Source organism: Misgurnus anguillicaudatus, chromosome 4 (assembly GCF_027580225.2).
Source record: "Misgurnus anguillicaudatus chromosome 4, ASM2758022v2, whole genome shotgun sequence".
NCBI classification, from domain to species: Eukaryota; Metazoa; Chordata; class Actinopteri; order Cypriniformes; family Cobitidae; genus Misgurnus; species Misgurnus anguillicaudatus.
Genome location: NC_073340.2, coordinates 24,637,949 through 24,658,670, shown reverse-complemented (window position 1 = coordinate 24,658,670; position 20,722 = coordinate 24,637,949). Strand labels below are relative to the sequence as shown.

At 39.2% G+C, this 20,722-nt stretch overlaps 1 protein-coding gene across 2 annotated transcripts; it reads left to right on the top strand.

Moving 5' to 3' along the window:
- Positions 1-81: 81 nt before the first annotated feature.
- Positions 82-20,144, top strand: vwa2 (von Willebrand factor A domain containing 2). 2 transcript variants are annotated; one of them, XM_055176418.2, is made up of 14 exons: positions 82-295; positions 3,818-3,879; positions 7,098-7,172; positions 7,651-7,784; positions 8,075-8,184; positions 12,031-12,225; positions 12,895-13,028; positions 13,105-13,234; positions 17,378-17,433; positions 17,542-17,649; positions 18,239-18,817; positions 18,887-19,438; positions 19,525-19,647; positions 19,887-20,144. In XM_055176418.2, the coding sequence occupies exons 1-14, from the start codon at positions 210-212 to the stop codon at positions 20,024-20,026; spliced, it is 2,484 nt and encodes an 827-aa protein (XP_055032393.2). In that variant the 5' UTR covers positions 82-209; the 3' UTR covers positions 20,027-20,144. The 2 variants fall into 2 exon arrangements, with proteins under 2 accessions (XP_055032393.2, XP_055032394.2); XM_055176419.2 differs by lacking the exons at positions 82-295; positions 3,818-3,879 and adding an exon at positions 7,312-7,365 and having other exon boundaries at positions 7,096-7,172.
- Positions 20,145-20,722: the final 578 nt, after the last annotated feature.

The window sequence follows — 20,722 nt, the reverse complement described above, 5'->3', positions numbered from 1 at the left end:
CCCCTTTTGCCAAGCCTCCTTAAATTATTCTCAATAGCAGCTTCAGTTTACAGGAAGCACAACTTCTACAATACTTGATACATCTGCATTAAATGATTAAATAATAAACGAAGGCGTCAGTTTTCTTCGCTTTGGCATAACTTTTAACCACAACTATCTGGTATGAATATGTAGTGAGGATGAAGTTAGTGCGGAAGTAGAGACAGCAGATGAGAGCTCCATCTCCCGTTCACTTCATCTGCTGCTTCACACACAGACGATCTGGTACCTGCAGCGGACGCGACCTATATCTGAGGTAAACGACTGTATATACAGTATTAAGCTTTGTATTTTACTTCATAAACCGATGCATGGCGGGTTTGGTTTTGTTTTAAAAACATTGCACGACAGTTTTTTTTACTTAACGGGTAACTTACGTCGCAAGATGCGTGCTTGGCTCTAACACACTCTGTCACGAGAGATTTTAAAGCCAAACTTGTGAATGTGTTATCACTTTAATTTATTGAAAGCCATTGACATATTTACATAAATATTAAGATATGAAGAAAGACACTTACGTTTTTAAATGAATGGGTTTACAAAATATGAAATAAGCAAGAATAATAATTAGGGTTTACCTCACGGTTCATGTCAGGCTACGCGGTGACGTCATATGTTTGTAAACGCGGGTAATTATATCATTTACTCCTGAAAATATTAAGTATAACTGTTACCGATTTACTGTAGTAACTTTACGAGATGCTGTAGTGCTTAAACCATATAAAGGTGTAACATATTGTCTCTTCACATTAACAAACTAGTAATTAAGTAACCCATTCTACGCTACAGTTTACTTAAATACTTGCTACATCATGTCGTTTGCAAGGGCAGTTAAGGTTACAAATGTGTAACAATACCGAGAGGCATTACATGTGGATAAAACTAAACCTTGCCTTACACTTGCAGGTTAGTTACGTTAGATCACAAATGAATATGATCTAACATATAATTTGTTAAAATACGGACTGCCTCAGTAGCTTTTATCAGAACCACCAAGATAGTTTTCGCCTTTCATCCTCAAACTCTCTTTTCATCTGCTGTGCATCCCTAGATTATAGAAGAGCATTATTATTACCTTCAAGTTATGTAGCAGCTGCATGTACACCCGTGTATCTCTACAAGCATTGTGTTTGTAGTATGTTTAGAATTGTATTAATGTATTGTTTGCAACTCATACACATGTTGAATTGCTTTAGTAGCCTAGTATTCAAGTGTACCTGAGGATCAAATTTATTTTAGGGTTAACTTGTTGTCGGGTTTTAATTCCTGGGCTCTTTCAAATACTATCAAAAAATGTATTAAATTAAAGAGTCTGTGACTCGGACTGTCAGTTGTTAGTCAAGGTGATTGTATGGCAAGTTTGTGAGGTGCTTTTAAAGAGACAGCTAGATGTTTATCAACCTCAAAGAAGTTCCTAGTGCTGTCTGCTTCCTGACGTTCATTCACTAGCAGGAAATAGGCTTACAACTTTATCAAGACAAGATTTTATCAAAGCACCCCAACTTTCCAAAACCCCCAAGGAGTTTTGTGTAGCTGTCAACAAAGTCTCTTTCTAAATTGCTTAATGAAAATCCCAATAGTTTTGATCCTAGATTCTATCTTGAAAAATGTCAGGTGGCATTCCTAGCGTTTCCTTTCTTTAGTGAAGCTCTATGGGTATCTTAACAAGTCAAACTGTGTGAGCGAGACCATAAAAGAGTTATTCTCCGAAGACTTCATGGGTCACAATTACCTCAATAGTCACTTCATTTTACTCAAATGCTGAGAACCACTCTTCTTTTAAAACCGCACTTAACACCTGGAACCTGACAAATCAGATACCCCGCCTGCAGACATAACACACACAGCAATGCGGGCCGGGGTATTCACTTGCTCGTACTCTTTTAATGCATGTTTAAAGAAAGGATTTCACTATTGTCTTTGACATAGTCTCAGGCTTGAAATCCTCTTTTATCAAGACTAAATTCTTACAGATCTGTAGATTTGGATAAAACACATTAAATGGGGGGAGGCTTGCACAATGGATGTGTCTGTGTTGAGGATTTTATTCCGATATGACTCCTAGATAAAACAAGCATATTTTATATATATAGTAGATAGCAGGTACGTCTATCCATTAAATAGATTAAATCATGTGGTTAATGAATTATTCAATTTGAAATAAGTGAAAAAAAATACTCTAGTAGCTGTTTTTATTTTTAACATTGTTGGTATAAATGGTTTGTAGTGCAAAATGGGTACAGTAGGTACTGCTGAGATTAAAAACAATGGCAGTGAATAACTCCCTGGATTGGTGTATTCAGTTGGTGTCTGTTTAATCAAAAGTTTGACTCTTAAAAATGTGAACTTTGACCCTGCACCCTGAGAATGTGGCAGGGGAGTATAAGATTCAGTTTCATGCTGTGTTTCTCCTTATATTACCATCGCCTCCACTTTTTATGGGTAAATGATTAGTCAGCTGTGACTACAGTTGGTGTGACTTAAACTTGAGCTTTCAGTGAAGGGAATGAGTTTTATGGCCCTGTCCTAAATGGCACACACATGGTCTTGTTGCCTTTGTTATAGGTGACCATTTGTCAGTTTATGATTCAGGGACTTTCAGTAGCTCAAACTTCACAACAGACTTCAAATTGACATTATATGCTTTCTGTAACAAAAGTATTGAACACAAGGGGTTAAAGAGATACTCCACTTTTTTTGAAAATGGGCTTATTTTCCAGCTCCCCTAGAGTTAAACAATTGAGTTTTACCATTTTGGAATCCATTCAGACAATTCCCGGGACTGGTGGTACCGCTCTTAGCATAGCTTAGCACAATTCATTGAATCTGATTAGACCATTAGCATCGTGTTCAAAAATAACCAAAGGGTTTTGATATTTTTACTATTAAAACTTGACTCTGTACTTGGTAACTTTCAATAGCTGGGGACTATTTTCGGGCACTGCATAATATCATTGCGCCTGCTGCACACATGGTACGTCAGCAAAGTCACCAGAATGGCAATATAGTTCCTAGCCACATTGGCCTAGAAAATCGAACCTTTTAATTTTCCGTCGTTCTTAGTACACGATGTAACTACAAAACAGTCACGATTTAAATGGGGGAAATGTCGAAGCTCTTTGAGTTTCATATTTAAGTGTGATGCTAATGGTCTAGTCAGATTCAATGAATTATGCTAAGCTATGCTAAAAGTGGTACCGCCAGATCCGGAGATCGGCTGAATGGATTCCAAAACGGTGGAGCTCGGTTGTTTAGCTCTGGGGGAGCTGGAGGGTAAGCCTATTTTCAAGAGGGTGGAGTGTCCTTTTAACCCCTTGTGTTCAATACTTTTGTTACAGAAAGTTAAAAAAGTGGAGTCCCTTTAAGAGTGTGATTTGACACTTAAAATATTATGTAAAAGCTCAACAAGAAAGGGAAGGGAAATAAAAAGGTAACATTCTCACTTATCACAACCTCTTGACTGTTCAGGTCAGTTTCTCAGCCGTGAGTCAGAGTTTTTTGTTGTCTTTTTGATCCTGAAATAGCCCTTAGTAAATTTGGCTCTGTCTTGTTTTTTGTTATTGTTCATTGTTTTTTCGACCAATGCCCCTGAGGGTCAATAGCCCTACTAACCTTAACACCCACAATGTCATGAGCGAAATTCCAGGCAGTCTTTCTCCTGAATTTGTTATCGTTTGTAATCTCTCATTTTCTTTACTGTTTGTTTACTGTATTTGCTCAGTAGTTGGCCACTTAAAGCTTTCCAAAGAAATTGATTCTCGTTTTGTTCACATTTCAGGGCTCAAAAAATGCCTTGCAGCAGCCGAATGAATTTCCTTTTCATGCTCCTGTTTGGTCAAGGTAAGCAGAAGTGACCTAATGACTTCATTATCATTCCAGAGCAATGGATTCTTTTGCATTTTAACTATGTTTATAATCATTATCAACGCCGTCTCCAATGAGGTTGTTAGGAAGTGTTTCTATTTCTGGTTGTCGTCATAAACAATTGAGTATCAACTGCAGTAACCGACAAGAGACAGATGATGTGAACTCCACTCCTTCGCTCTCACTGGTAGTCGCTCATTATTTGCATAAAGTTAAATTTTTCTTAACTTTGTTGTGTTGCTGGACACACCCACTTCCTGTCCCCCAAGGTCACTGTAGATGGAAGTTGACAAAGTTTTTATTGAAATTAATGAGATTATGTCACTCTGCTCCTGCTAGTTGGTCTGAATGGGATTTAGAGGTCATAGGTGAAGGCTTAGTTGAGCTCCCACCCCAAACAAGTTCTAGGTGGCTGTTAAAGCAATATTTATATTCAACCACAATTTTGAAGTGGGTTATACTTAGTGTTTTAGTTGCAAAAGGTCATGGGTTCAATCCCAGGAAAGTCACATACTAGTATACAAAACATGTATTGTAAAGCGCTGTAGGTCGCTTTGAATTAAAAAGATTGCAAATGGATGAATGTAAATGTTACTGACGTTGATTTGTTTATCTGAAAATAATAGCCCTTTTAGCCCTTAGCATTAATTTTATTTCTTATCAGACTGATGGAGGCAAAACAAATATGTTTCTTGTAATATTATTTATTATTAGATTATTGTTACATTGTTGTTTTGCTCTGACCAGGCCTCAGTGGAATTTCTCTGGAGGCGTAGAATCTGAATTGAGATGTGTTCTCCCATGAACATGTTAATCCATGTGTTCCTCAAGCATTTTTCCCACTATGTTCTTCAGCAGACACTGGACATGTGCCATAAATCTTGAGGAGGGATTTAGTCTTTCGGTCCGGAGTGTGTAATTTCAGCATGATCCGATATGAGTTTGCAGATTACTAAAGAAATTAAGTTAAAATATAAAAAAAACTATATAATGAATAGAATAAAATAAATTATATTTGCCGTATATTTTTCAATTAAGGTTCAATTTATAAGTACATACTTAATGTTTGTTACTAAATTAATATGGGGTTGATAAGCGTTGAAGTATACTGTATGCCATGGACTAAAACTAAAAGGTAATATAAACTAAATATTAGTTGCAGTAGTTTTGGTTTTATTTTGCATTTATTATTTTAGCTTAAAGTGAAATGGAATCATAAATCTTATGCACATGAGTTTGTCACCAAGTTAAGTTGTAATTCTTTCAGATTTTACTGCAGGACATGCACATGTGTTTAAAGGGGACATTTCACAAGACTTTCATGTCAAATAAATCTTTGGTGTCCCCAGAGTTCGTATGTGAAGTTTTAGTTCAAAATACCACATAGATAATTTATTATAACATGTTAAAACTGCCATTTTGTAGTTTTGAGCAAAAATGTGCCGTTTTGGGTGTGTCCTTTTAAATGCAAATGATAAAATGCAAACACTGATCGCCGTGATGGTGGTTTGTTGAAATTGAAACTCAGTTGTGCTGTCAATTACTTTCTCTCTCTCTCTGAACTAAATGGCAGTGCCATGGTTGGATAGTGCAGATTAAGGGTTGGTATTATTATAATAAGATCCCCTTCTGACATTACAAGGGGAGCCAAATTTCAATTACCTATTTTTTCACATGCTTGCAGAGAATGGTTTACCAAAACTAAGATACTGGGTTGTTCTTTTTCACATTTTCTAGGTTGACAAAAGCACCAGGGACCCAGTTATAGCACTAAAACATGGAAAAGTTATATTTTCATGATATGTCCCCTTTAAAGCTTTACTCATATCTTTTCAATTTTATGTAAAACCGGGTTTTAGGGTTCATGTGGTCTAAAAATGGTCTAAAAAATTCATTTGGTGTAAAAAATATTATACAGGAAGTGATCTCTGGAAAACTGAAAATATTTTTCAAAATAAATGAGTTTATTATAGGATTTAGTTTTAACACACATGTGACACTGGACCACAGAACGAGTCATAAGTAGCACTGCTATATTTGTAGCAATAGCCAAAAATACATTGTATGGTTTGAAATTATCTTTTTTTTTGCCAAAAATTTCAGTTAAGTTTAGTTAAGTAAAGTTCCATTAAGATATTTTATAATTTCCTACCATAAATATATAAAAAATTTATTTATCATTAGTAATTTGTGTCGCTAAGGATTTTCTCAATATGTTTATGTTTTTTTTTTTGCACCCTCAGTCCAAGTTTTCAAATAGTTGTATCTCAGTCAAATATTGTCCTATCCTAACCAACAATACATCAATGGAAAGCTTTTTTATTTATTTAAAAAAATACCCTTATGATCTGGGGTCACATATGATGTTTGGGTGTCCATTGGATTTAATAAAAGGATATTTGAGTAGTAATTCTTGTGAGAATTGGGGTGACTCTTGATTATCCACATCTGTTTAAACGCCACCATCAATGGATCAAACCATTAACCCTTTATGGCCTCATCATTTTTCCCTAAAGGACCTGAAGCCTCCTGCCCTTCATTCTGCAGGTTTCTTAGGCCGATAACTGTTACCATGGTGAGGTGCTGAAAGTGGCCCTCCTCGTGATGTCACGAGGAGACAAAAGCACATGAACTGTGGGATTTCCAAGCATACTTCGCTTCTTAGGAAGATACTTTGCTCTGCCCTTCTCAGCCCTGGGCTGTTCACATGGCCCTTTCCTCTCAAACAGCAATTGTACGCATTAGACCGTTGTTGCTCACTCGAGCGAGAAACGCGCAAGCCTGTCCGGGACAGATTGACTGTTCTCTTCACGTCCAGTGGGTGTGGCTGAAATGCCGATCGCTTTAAATTATCCCCTTCTAAAGGATGTTTAGCACCAGTCGTCTGTTAAAGGGAGCAGGTTCCATACGGAGCTCTGTCTTGGGGTCAGGGGTCAGCTCTGTTATCTAGAAGTTGAGCTCAAATGACTCATTTGTGTACCCTGTTGACATTGACACAGCCTGAGGAGCTGGGTCACTCTTACCAAAACATGTTTATATACCAGTTTAAATATTTTGTTATTTTCAGAAAGATGAAAAAAGAATGTTTTTAGAGACATGTTTTTATGTTTTTGTGTGCATGTGAATGTGGCTATGAGGGTGTTTGTACTGTATGAATTTACAGTGTTTTTTCTTTCTGTCATCTCACACTATAGTTTGGTCCATTTATGCTGTGCTGGAAATACAGACGGATCATGAAACCATTATAAAGATCAATGCTGCTGGAGAAAGTGAGTAAAGGGCTTATTTTTCAAATTCTGTCACGGCAAACATTTACAATGCAACATTGTGGTGCTAATGTGCACCAATTGGTTGCATCATTATTAGTTGTCAGTGTTTGTGTCTATATGCGTGTGTTTGCTCTTGCAGACAAAGGCATGCCGCTTGCCTGTGTCTAATCGGCGTCATTATGACAGGCGACGGGTACGAACATGACAGTTACATGGATTATAATTTAGCCTGTTGACTTGCACAAACTTGCTGTAATGTGTTTTTGAGTATTTGTCTTTGTCAGAACATGCCACAGGCGACGGCTAAGCTTTTTAAGTGTGTCAAATACAGGCCAGTGTTTCTTAGTCTCGCTGTTTTACATCATGGCTGTGTTAATCCTGTTATGCATGACTTTTGTGTGTTAATACATTGGTGACCTGGTACGGCTAATTTCTAAAGATGGAACTCGAATGTTGTTTATTTTCTGTGTGTGGTCAGGGATGCAGTGCTCCGCAGCCATGGATATACTGTTTGTGATGGATAGCTCATATAGCGTCGGGAAGGGAGGATTTGAACGATCACGGCACTACATGTTGAAGCTGTGTGAAGCTCTTGATATCAGCCCAGACAAGGTCAGGACTCACCTAACCAATGTAGTATTAAAGGAATAGTACACCCTAAAAATCATTTTAAAATATTTACTCGCCCTCATGTCATTTGGAACCTGTAAACAACATAAGATATTTATCAGTGTCCTTATACATAAATTGGGACATCATGGTCACCATTTATTTTCATTATGTGGAACATTTTAATATTTGCATGCTTGTTTTTTAGCATCTGAGCTCATGCTATAATGTAAAACAAAACTGTTTCCTTTTTTTTAAGTGCTGTTTTAAGCAATGTGCTCTGTTTTGGCCAGGTGAGAGTTGGTGTGGTTCAGTTTGGTTCCACGCCTAAACTAGAGATCAGTCTAAATTCCTACAACAGCAAGGATGACCTGAAGAAGCGCATAAAGAAAATCCACTACAGGTACTGCGTTTGTGTACAGGCTTCCCACGGGTCTTTGAAATCCTTGAAAATTTGTGAATCTGGGGGGGAATTCAAGGCCCTAGGAAGTTTTTGAAAATATACATACATAGATACAGGTAATTTAAAGTGCTTGAATCTATTTTATGCAAGAAGTTTTCTGGAAAAAAATCCATATTATAAACTGTTTGTTTTAAATGTTTATATCTTCTGTATGTGAATGTCGGTTCATACCAAAATGCTTTTTTGCATAGTTGTGTTTGACAAATGAAAACGTGACGGGTTACGTATGTAACTGTTGTTACCTTAAAAGGGAACGAGACGCTGCGTCTCCGTTGCCATACTTTCTGCATCCCTGTAACGCCATCTTTGGCAATATTTTAGATAGCGATATACTTCCTGGCTCCTGCGTCACACTGTCTTTGTCGTTAAGCCTCATCCTTGGTTGAATTTGATATACACATTCAGACGCACTTACCCTTGGGGGGGTCCCCAAAGTGTCACTGCAGTGACGCAGCGCGAGTTCTTCTCTTGTGAAGAGAAATATCTTGCACTAGTTTTTACTTTTAGCATTGAGACCATATCAACATCAGCCCATTCATTCTCATGATTTGCATATAAATAGCATGCAGTGTGAAAAGTCATGCAATACATACGCCAAATTAAACATTTTTGTGCAGATGATACGCCAGTCCTTCCCGTACTCTTAATACAGCACATTTTTTCTCGTCGTTTTATGTATTGGTTTCTCTTTTATTTCTGTGTGTTTTTTTATCATTTTCACTTGGGTTTGGGGTTAGAACAACTTTTTGATACATAAAATGACATCCAAACCCCAATTCTTACCCCAACTCCAAGCGACAATGGTTTAAAAATAGACAAAAACATGGAGAAACCTATATATTAAAGAGGACATATCATAAAAATCTGACTTTTTCCATGTTTGTGCTATAGTTGGGTCCCCAGTGCTTCTATCAATATAGAAAATGCGAAAAAGATCAACGCAGTAACTTAGTTTTGGTAAACCATTCTCTGCAAGCATGTGAAAAAATAGCTCATCGACATTTGGCTCCCCTTGTGATGTCAGAAGGGGATAATACCCCCTCTTAATCTGCACTATCCAACAACGGCACTGCCTTTTAGTGAAGAGATCAACTCATTTGCATTTAAAAGGACATCCAAAAAGTACATTTTGCTCACACCTACAAAGTGGCAATTTTAACATGTTAAAATAAATTATCTTTATGTATTTTGAGCTTAAACTTCACTTAGTTTTCTGGGGACACCAAATATCTTGTGAAATGTCCCCTTTAAAGGACATCCTAAAGCAAATCCCAAATCTAACCCCAAACCCATGCAACAATGGTTTAAAAAATTGAGAAACAATTACGTAAAACAATGCGAAAAGATGCACCATATTAAGTGAACGGGAAGGACTGGCGTATTAAATGCATGCAAAATAAAAAAATTGCCGTATGTATTGCACGACTTTTCACACTGCGTGCTATTTATACGCACTTCATGAGAATGGGTTGTCAACACCAGGGGTGGCCGGTGACTTCTTTTTTCGTGGGCGCTCGATGTGAAGCTTGTCACAAAATGTATGTAGCCCATCATGTGTGGGGTTTCTTTTTTCAAAATATGTGTTCTGCGCATCGAGTTATCCTGTGTGCATCACGTGTCTTGTCAAAATAAGTGCCTGCTGCAAATGCGTCTAAAGGGTTTATAATAAAAGACTTTACTGTTAAGGGAGTGTCTTGCGTGTATTTTGTGAACGTGAGCGTCTCTTTTATCATAAACTCTTTAAACGTGTCTGCAGCAGGGACTTTTTTGACAAAAAATGTGATGCACATGGTTTACATGGTGGAACTAACACATATTTTGAAAACGCAAGCAACACACATGACACTCCGAACACTTATTTTGAATTACCGCCCCTCAGATGAGCAGTCACGAGCCACCACTGTTCAACACAGACACAAGGACCTGTGTTTACACTGTACACCGTTTAAAACCATGTGCATGTGTATGTCAGCATGATGGACAGTTTTGGTGAGTCAGTATTAATGGTTTTATTGTGGTGAATGATGCGTGGGGTTCAGTTATGACTGATAGCAGATTTACATTGTGGGCATGCAGCTGGCCTGAACCACATCACCCGGTCAGGACATACCACATCTGCCCTTGACAGGGTGTGAAATTACCGTTTCGGATTCCCACCACGTAAAAACATCACCACTTGTCTGTTAAGCTGAACAACTGTGAGTGTAAATGATGAAGAAGAGATCAGCTGTGCACATGCCTCCTTTCTCCACTGGTACTTATTTCATATCTCTGCAGGATAGAAGAGATTATGTATTTTCGTACTGGATAAAGAAGCTTTGTTAGGAGATTTCAATGAAAAATATAGGTTTTGAAAAATCTATGTTCTACAGTTTGAGAAAATGTAGACAGGGTCCAATTTTCCAATTACAGGTGAATTATGCTTACATTATATTGCATTATCTGTATTTTTACAGTACCAGTCTAAAGTAGGGATGCACCGATAGGATTTTTTGGGGCCGATACCGATTTAAACAGACAACTTCTGGCCGATACCGATACTTGTATACAATACTATTCAGTTGGTCTATTAGCCAGTTTATTTCTGCATTAAATAATTTTTACTGAACATGGATTGGATCTAATTAACATTCAACTGACCAACATAATAAGAGAGGCACAAATTAAGCTCAAACAAATATAATAAGACAGCATGACAACCTTCAAAGGTGGTTTTTGCTATTCAGCATTTATTTTATTAACAACATTAACTCATTTTTTACATAAAATGGATTTCTTTATGCGGTTAATTAATAAACAATCGGTATCAGCCTTTCTCGTGCTATTGCCGATATGCCGATGGTTTCAAATTCATCAAAAATCGGCCGATAAATATCGGCGGCCGATACATCGGTGCATCACTAGTCTAAAGTAAAAAAAAACAAGATAGATTTCTTATGATTTGTGATCTAAAGGCATTTACTTACATGTTTAAAGGTCCTGTTCTTTCTGTGTTTTTAAAGCTTTGATTGTGTTTACATTGTGCAATATAACATGTGCTCATGTTTCACGTGTAAAAATGCTGTATTTTTCACACAATTTACTTATCTGTATAGCGCTGTTTTCACTGTCCTCAAAACGGGCTGATGTATTTTTTTCTTGTTCTATGAAGTCCCTCATTCAGAAATACGTATCGAGTTCTGATTGTGTAGTTTGTTTAGTGTGTTGTGATTCGATAGCAGCTTAGCTTGCCGTTGGCACAGCTGGCGACTGACGTATTCCTGTGGGCGGAGTTTAGTCAAAAAACTGTTCTACTGACGTCATTAAAACAGGAAGTAGAGGGCTGTAGTCCAAACCGGCCGTTCGCTGTAGGCTTTTAAAGAAAATATATCGCCTGGCAGTGAACTTTGAGCTTTATCATTTTACAGGTATTATTTATGCTATTAAAGAAACATTACACACTAACTAGGGTTTAAAAAATGGGATCAGGAAAAACGTGACCTTTAAAATTAGATTTGTAGACAAACAGATTGTGTCTATAGAGGAATTTCTTGTATAAACCTAAGAAGTTTGAGTTGGTTTATGTTTCATATGAATGGTGCATTGAGGACATAGTGTAGTGAAGGTAACTAAAAGCTTCTGTGTTAACTTAATACCCATAAAAAAATCTCTGTAGTTCAAATTAATAACAGATTAGAGGGATTCGGTGAACACTTTTTTTAGTTTGTGTGATCTCTGGGAATTGAATCTTTGACCTTGGTGTTACAAGCGTAATAATTGACTCTATTGTGTCTCTGTTTTGCTCAGAGGCGGCAGCACGCAGACAGGTCTGGCTCTGAAGTTCGCTCAGAGGAAGGGATTTTCCGGCGGACACAATTCCACAGTGCCACGCATCGCCATCCTTTTATCCGACGGAAAGTCCCAGGGGGCCGTACAACTGGCCGCCTCAGAGCTTAAGACGTCTGGGGTGGTTCTGTTTGCGGTGGGGATACGTTACCCCAGGTAACACACAACAGTTCTGCAAAAAAGTCACTTTATATCTCAAATTAACCGCCTGGTGGGGTGAATCTAATGAAAGCAATAAAAACATTTTAAACCTAAATCATAATAAAGAACATAATGCAAAGCATTCCAATTTTGATTTCTGTAATTTGAGACCTCTCTGGGAAATCCAGACTAAAGTCTAATGAGATTTGGAGCATCAAAGTTTGATTAGATTAATATCATGGCACTTTGATTATCATATTCATCTACCATGATGTTTAAATGGCATTCCAATGCAATATCCAGATACACATGGCAGCTATTCCTGTTATGCATGGACAGGTGCTTCCGCTGTTAAAATGTTTCATACCCAATGCATAAATGTGCTGACAACTCTCTGGCACAGGTGTACTACACTGACAGGCGTGTTTTGTACACTAAAAGGCTGCTGACATGCCTATAAGTCTGGCTCTTTTTTGATGAATGATGCAGCTTAAAGCTTTTTGAATATCCAAATATATCAGCAGTATTTTTTTATTTGTAAGTAAACAAAAAATTGTTACACTATCTGACTTTTTAGTGTTGCTTAATCACAACTGAAAGGTAGATTGCATTTATGAATTTGGAAGATGCTTTAGGATCTGAACTCACAACCTTTGAACCTCTCCCAACTTTTTTCTCCTCAAGGTGGGATGAGCTTCGTGACGTGGCGAGCAGCCCATCTGACTCTCACGTGTTTTTTGCGGAGCACTTCAACGACGCTGTAAATGGATTGCTTACTGCCTTCTCCACCTCATCATTCGGCTCAGCCATACCTACAGGTAAAACTACCCTCACCCTGGACTCAATCAACAACTTTTGTGAGGTGAATCTGTGCTGTGATGTCTGTGTCTGCAGGGTGTAAGGTGGAGTCCTATCCATGTGTGCAGAAAACCCTGGAAACTGTCAGGGAACTTCAGGGTAACTTCATGTGCTGGAAAGGGTCCAAAGGATACTCACCATACACCTCTCTCTGTTCTCATTACAGGTAAATGCATGGGTATGGTAGGGGCGGCAGTCTATGGGTAACTCATGATTCAATTAGATTTAGATCAAGATGTCCTTTATTTGTCTTGATGTCGAGTTTTGACGTAAATCCGACGATGGGTTTTGACCAAATTTTGATGTTGGGTTTTGACAAAATTTGACATTGAGTTGACGTCAGGTTTTGACGTAAATCCATTGTCGGGATTTGACCAAATTTTGATGTCAGGTTTTGACAAAAATTCGACATCAGGTTGACATCGGGTTTTGACGTAAATCCGACGTTGGGTTCACATCGGGTTTTTACATAAATCCGACATACGGATCACGACCCGCGGTTCGGCTCGCATGCGATTCGCGGATTAATATGCAATTTATAATTTATAATTAATAATTGATTTAAAACAATTTAACTGAAAAAAGGCACTAAAGTGAGCAGATTTCTGTACGCGCATGCGGTTTAATGTGTCCGGTCCAGCTCCAGTCACACGTGAAATATCAGAGATCAGAACTCCTCATGTGTAAACTATAGAGAGAGTTGCGCTACTGTGTCTCATACTTTAGTCCATAAACATACATTTGCTGAATAGAGCAATGAAAAAAACGTAAGGTTTTTATGTGAAGCGACTGTTTATTCTTCCTGAAGCACCGTTAGGAATTTACCCTCCGCCTGTGTGTGTGCCCTCAGTAGTGCATATACGGACTGAGACGAGTTTTTAAAAAGTAAGGCAACATAAAATCTTTCTGTTCTTGACAGGGCACATACACAAAATTATCTCACAGTATTCTTTTTCTAATAAAAACATTTGTTTATGTCTTAAGTGAATTATAGAGTCAAAAACCAATCTGTGCTTATTTGTTCTTAAAGAGACAGTAGCATCAATTAACCTAATTAAGTCTGTGTCATTAATCTTAATCAAACAACCCAAGACAAAGAGAAAATCACTTCTGTGGCTTTAAAAAAAATAAAAAATTCTACTAATAATTTTTAATTCATACAATAAAGTGTTATTTTTCATTTAATTCAATTTCTGTACCTAATGCTAATTTTAGACCTTACTTAATGTGCAACTTTGTTCTTTTTTTATAAATTTATGTAATTTATGCATTTGTTATTAGATTTTTCCCGCCCTTTTTTTGCTGATCTGAAAAATGATCCGATTCGTGCCTCAAAAACCGTAATGTGATCCAAACCGTGAGTTTTGTGATCCGACACAGCCCTAGTTTTGACCAAATTCTGACGTTAGGTTGATGTCGGTTTTTGACATAAATCCGACGTCGGGTTCACGTCAGGTTTTAACATAAATCCGACCTTGGGTTAAAGACGGGTTTTGACATAAATCCGTTGTCGGGTTGAAGACGGATTTTGACATAAATCCGATGTTAGGCTAAATTTGGGTTTTGACTTAAATCTGACATCGGGCTCATGTCGGGTTTTGACATAATTCGACGTTGGGTTAAAGACGGGTTTTGAAGCAACTCCGACGTCGGGTTTTCACTGAATTCCGACTAGGGCTGTCACTTTTGAGAAAAATCAAATTCGAACGGATATCGAATATCATGAAATGTATCCGAACATATTCGAATATCTAGGTGTCCCCGCGCGCATCAAAAAAAAAAAAAACGTAATGGAGATTCAATTTATTAACCGTGACAGTCATAAACTGGGCTGTCTGCATTACTTTTTTTACTTAATGTTTGAAGCAGCAGGTTATCAACTTATGAATAATAATGTCTCAGAACAACTTAAACAGCAGCAGGAGTAAGGCATATAGCCAAGCCCAAACGAAATCCGCGCCCGCTGATTTCGGCGTAAAACTCCGCAGATTTAATGCCCGTCATTGACAAGCGCACACATCCCGCGCTTGAGCCTGTTTGTGAGAAGAAATCTCATTGACAACAAGCACACATACACAGCCTATCCCGCGCGTTTGTGAGCCGTCATTGACAAGTGCATTATCTCTGCGCGTGCTGTTTGCTTGACCGTTTTTAAAGATAGAGAGCACAAACCATTTGATATTTGAGATGAAATGAAACTTACAGCTGAGTTAAGTAGGTCTCACTTGACTCTGTCGTCTATGTGATGCGCGACAGTAAGCACATGATCATTTCAAATCAGTTTACAAGACAAATGCTGTTGTTGTTTAATATAAAGCTTACATTGCGTTGTAAAAATAATTATCTTCATACATGCTAATTTCATAATGCGAACATATTAACACAAGCTTTTTATTATGCTATAATATTTAACACTATAATAATATGTCATGTTATATACAAACTATAATTCTATCTTGACATGCACATTAGGTTCATGTTGGTCCAATTTGATTCCCTCTCTTGCGCACAGCTGCCGTCGGTCTCACTCTCAGCCTCCTTCCCATTACGAGTTGTTTCTGTGAAAAATGCGCTAAACATGTCATTTTAAAAACCGGATGGTTTATTTAAAGTTCGAATACGGATATTTCACGTCATGTTCGAATGCATATTCGAATATCGAATAAAAAGTGACAGCCCTAATTCCGACGTTGGATTGAAGTCAGGTTTTGACATAAATCCGACATCGGGTTCATGTCGGCTTTTGACATAATCCGACGTTGGGTTAAAGACGGGTTTTGACACAAATCCAACGTCGGGTTTTGACCAAATTCCGACGTTGAGTTGAAATCGGGTTATGTCTAAATTCCGACGTTGGGTTGAAGTCGGGTTTTGACGTAAATCCAACGTCGGGTTTTGACCAAATTCCGACGTTGAGTTGAAGTCGGGTTATGTCTAAATTCCGACGTTGGGTTAAAGTCGGGTTTTGACGTAAATCCGACATTGGGTTCATATTGGGTTTTGACGTAAATGCAATGTTGGGTTCACATCAGGTTTTGACAAAACTCCAACGTTGGGTATTTTGAGGTCTGGTATTTTGACGTAAATCCGATGTCGGATTGACGGCGGGTTTTGACGTTAGTCCGACGTTGGGTTGACCCAGGTTTTGATGTCAGTCCGATGTTGGGTTTTGACTTCAGTCGCAGTCCCGGCGCCATGGGCGGGCTTTAGGGGGCCGGGCCCGCCCTGTGAGTCACTAGTGCCCGCCCTGGACGAACCTGCGGTCTCCCTTCACCTGTTCACCAGCTCCATGTTTTTATCAATAGGCCACTGTTATTAATTAAAAGTTATTGTTTTGTACACATATAACTCATGAATAAAAATAAAAATGTGTTTGGTCTGATTTAAAAAAAATATATATTTTAAACGAATTTGATTGGTTTGTCAGTAGTGAGCGCGGAAATGCTTGGTTGTTTGCTAAGCGCGCCACCGCTTAATGTTAAGACACGATTGAGTGCTGCCTGCAGTGAGACTGACACGTTATGGTTCTGCTGTTATCTTTCACTATTTTCGCTGCTGAAACAACAAAAACAGTCAACATTGCGTCTAAAATGTAAGTGGCTTAATATTAATTACTTGTAGTGAACTGTCATTAAATCTGTCACATTTTCAACCGTGATATGATGCTGCTTAACTGTATCATGTTATTAAAAGATCCACATTTTTACCGCAGTATGTTTAACCCACTTTGTTAACACACTTTGTGTTTGCTGTGCTTATTTGTTTAACTTTCACTTTTTACATTATGCACTTTCGGTCGCCGTTAATTAAAGGATGCAGAATCATCATCCTGTTTTGGTGATTGTTATTGGCGTTTTTTTAATCAGACAAGGCTACTTGTTCGGTCGAGCAAGTAAAATTCTCTTTCACTTGGCCTTTTAAAAAATCCACTTGTCTCTGATATTAACCGGACAAGCGTTGATGTCGAGCCCTGCGACGTGTTTTATTTGCGTTTAGATTGCTTCAGTAAGCTAGGTCCAATCTTTACGACTTCTCCGTATTGCGTTAATGGAGAGGTATGTTAGTTCTTCCTCGCTTTTTTGTCCACTTAATGCATAACTAATGATATTATGCATTGCAGTGACGTTGCTCTCATTTGTGCCCCCCCTAAAAAATGAAATGCCCGTCCGTGAATTTGTGTCTGGCGCCGGTTCTGTTCAGTCGTCTGAGCTTCTAGTATTTGTTTTGTATGTTCTGTTGAAGGCACTTTTGGCTCATGTTAAGGCCTAAAGTGCAAATTAAAATCAGGAGTGAAACTTGTATGTTCCAGGTATAACAGAGTTTACAAGCTGCACCCTGCTGTCTGTCACAGAACTATATGTCCAGGTAAATCACATCCAATTAAAACATTTTAATAATTTTATATTCCTTAACAACATTTCATTAACAAATCCTTGTAACTGAGTTAGCACTAAGGATCTCATCTCTCCTCAGACCCCTGCGACTCACAGCCCTGTCAGAACGGGGGGACGTGTGTTTCAGAAGGCCTTGAGAAATATCGCTGTGAATGTCCTGCGGGCTACGGCAGTGACCCTAACTGTGGTAGGTTAACATTCATGTGCTTGTTTCCCACACTTTCCACAATCTATCTATTTTAATCTTACCAAACCAAGTGATAAATTCCCAGATTGTCAGGGCCATGACTTCTAGCACACATATACACAAACACTTGAATAGGTTTCCTTAATGAGATTCAGAGTTGATAACTGTCATTGTTCTCTTATATCTATTACAACATTGACATAAAATACTCCAGCCAATCAGAACGTGATGACACACCTGACCTCCTCCTGTCACTCAACATCACAGGGGAAGGGGTTAGATCAGATGACCTCACCTGCACCGTGAAAGACGGAGCTTTTTGTTTGTTTATGCTGCTCTATCCTGCATTTTTGTCTGTTAGAATAGAAAGAAAGGCACGGAGTGATGTGTCTTGACTCGCACCCTATCTTTAGCCTAAAAAATAAACAGTAGATACACAGACGTAGTACGTTACTATTTATTTGTTTCAAGCATGAAACCCTGTTTTAGTTGGTGAATCACTGTGTTCAGTCATGAGCTTGATTCCTGGGAAAAATGTATACATTGAATGCTTTGTAAGTCACATTCATAATCATATCATCTTTTCCAGCTCCCATCCTGAGTTTTGACTGCTCGGTGGATGTTCTGTTCCTGGTGGAGGGCTCCACCGCTCTCACCCTGGAGGGTTTTTTGCGGTTCAAGTCCTTCCTGAAGCGTTTCATGCAGGCAGTGTTGAGTTCTGACACCCCTGTGAAGATGGGCTTGGCCCAGTACGGCAGTGACGTGAAGATGGAGGTGAACATCGGGGAGCACAGTGATCCTGCCAAGCTGATCCAGGCAGTTGATGGCATGCAGCACCGCGGTGGCCAAGCCAAGGCCGGAAATGCTCTCCGTTACATCACACGCCACGGCTTCCAAAGCTCACCCGTCTTTGCCGACGTCCGGGACGACCTGCCGAGAGTAGTGGTACTGCTTACGGGGACGCCTTCGGTGGACCCCGTGGTGGAAGCGGCCAAGTTTGCTCGAGAAAGAGAGATCTTTATCATCGGTCTAGCACCAGAAGGGATGAAGGCTGAAATCAACAACATCACCGGCAACCCCCAACGAACCATTACGTTCCAGTCACCTGACAGATTGAGTGCCAAGATCCCAGATCTCAGAACCAAAATTTGCAGCGTGGACAACCAGGGTAGGGATCTGAGAGATCTTAATTCGCACATAATACTAAAGCATACTAAATCTTTTTGTCTATAAACAGGTTGTCTCGGTCAGTCGTTGGACCTTGTCTATGTGCTGGATGCCTCCAGCGGCGTAGGCAAGGACAATTTCGTCCACCTTCAAGATTTTGTTCGGGGCACCTCGGTGCAGTTCGACATCAATCGAGACGTGGCTCAGGTGGGGCTGGTGGTCTACGGGAGGAGACCCGTCACGGTGTTCGACCTGGACAAATACGAGTCAGGCTCCGCTGTGCTGAAGGCAGTAGGAGATGCGACTTATCTCGGCGGGACGGCGTCCACCGGCTCTGCCCTTCTGCATGTGCACTCCCAAACCTTGACAGTGGGAAAGGGTGCTCGGCCGGGGGTCAACAAGGCCGTAGTGGTGCTGACTGATGGGACGGGGGCAGAGGATGCGTCAGTTCCCGCCCAAAAGCTCCGTGACAATGGAGTGTCTGTGTTTGTGATCGGCATCGGGGACGTCCAGCAGGAACTTCTTTTACGCATCGCCGGTTCTGAAGATCACATGATCTTCATACCTTTCTACGATGACCTGAAATATTCAGAGGATGTGCTGGTGCAGATGGTTTGTGCAGGTCAGGCTTAACTCAATACTCTTCAGACATAGATATTTAAAATTCATTATTGAGTTTATATGATGTTCTGTGTAATTCCTTTACAGATGCAAAGAAACCTGTTAATCTGTGCAGTCCAAATCCCTGTATGAATGATGGTGTCTGTGTATTGCTCAGTCGCAGCTATCGCTGTGAATGCAACGGATGGAAAGGGCCACACTGCGAAACACGTCAGTATCTTTAAAGCTCGCATAAAACACGCTGTTTCTTTAGTTTGATCAGATTTATAAAAGACAGATCAGCTGGGATGATTTTTTCACAAAAATATACTGATACTGCTCATCATTCTGAATATTAACACTTCATTTCCAGTATGCCTTCAAGATAATTTTGGTGTTTTCAGAATAGACAAGGTTACAGAATATATTTGTATATATTTTATATGGTTTTTTTTATGTCTTCTTCACAGGAATCAGAGAGCAGCCATCCAGAGGAGATCTCGCCAAACCTGCAGCTTTGAGACGTCATCTGCACAAGAGTGAGAAAGAGCTGCTGCAACGCTACCGAGCACATCGCAAGAGACACGCATCCAGAACACATCACAGATAAACACTTTCAACACTTCCCATACTGTACAAACAGAGCCACAGTTCAGAAATAATACTATTTCTCTTTAAAGATTGTCAGCATGTCAAACAGAAGAATAGATTTAAAGGATTAGTCCATTTTCTTAAAAAAAAAATCCTGATGGTTTGCTCACCACCATGTCGTCCGGGATGTTGGTGTCTTTCTTTGTTCGGTCGAGAGGAGGTTGTGTTTTTTGAGGGAGGCATTCCAGGATTTTTCTCATTTTAATGGACTTTGATGGACCCCAACACTTGACAGTTTTGATGTAGTTTAAAATTGCAGTTTCGGGGGACTCTGGATGATCTCGGGCGAGGCATGGGGGTCTTGTCTGGCGAGGCGATTGTCATTTTTGGGAAGAGAGGTGGAAAATATGCACTTTTAAACCACAATTTCTCATCTTCTTCTGGTCCTGTGACCTCCCGTAATACGTCATCACGTCAAGAGGTCACGGATGACGTATCAAAACTCCGCCCCAGTGTTTACAAGTGTGGAGAAAGAGGACCGTTCCGTTGTTGTATGTGGAATAATACTAATAAATGTTTTGTGTCAGTTTATTGTTTAAAATGGTCCGCAAATGTGCGTTTCATATATGTAACACGTGACCTTTCAACGTCATTATGCAATAACGTGAGGTCGCGCTGGTGCGTCACAGCACTGGAGGAAGATGAAAGGTTATGG

Excerpts from the sequence above, each read along its gene's own strand:
- vwa2 (XM_055176418.2), top strand. The coding sequence starts at position 210 with ATGAGAGCTCCATCTCCCGTTCACTTCATCTGCTGCTTCACACACAGA. Across the intron at positions 7,173-7,650 it reads GATCAATGCTGCTGGAGAAA|GGATGCAGTGCTCCGCAGCC; the intron begins GTGAGTAAAGGG and ends GTGTGTGGTCAG. Across the intron at positions 17,434-17,541 it reads TCACAGAACTATATGTCCAG|ACCCCTGCGACTCACAGCCC; the intron begins GTAAATCACATC and ends ATCTCTCCTCAG.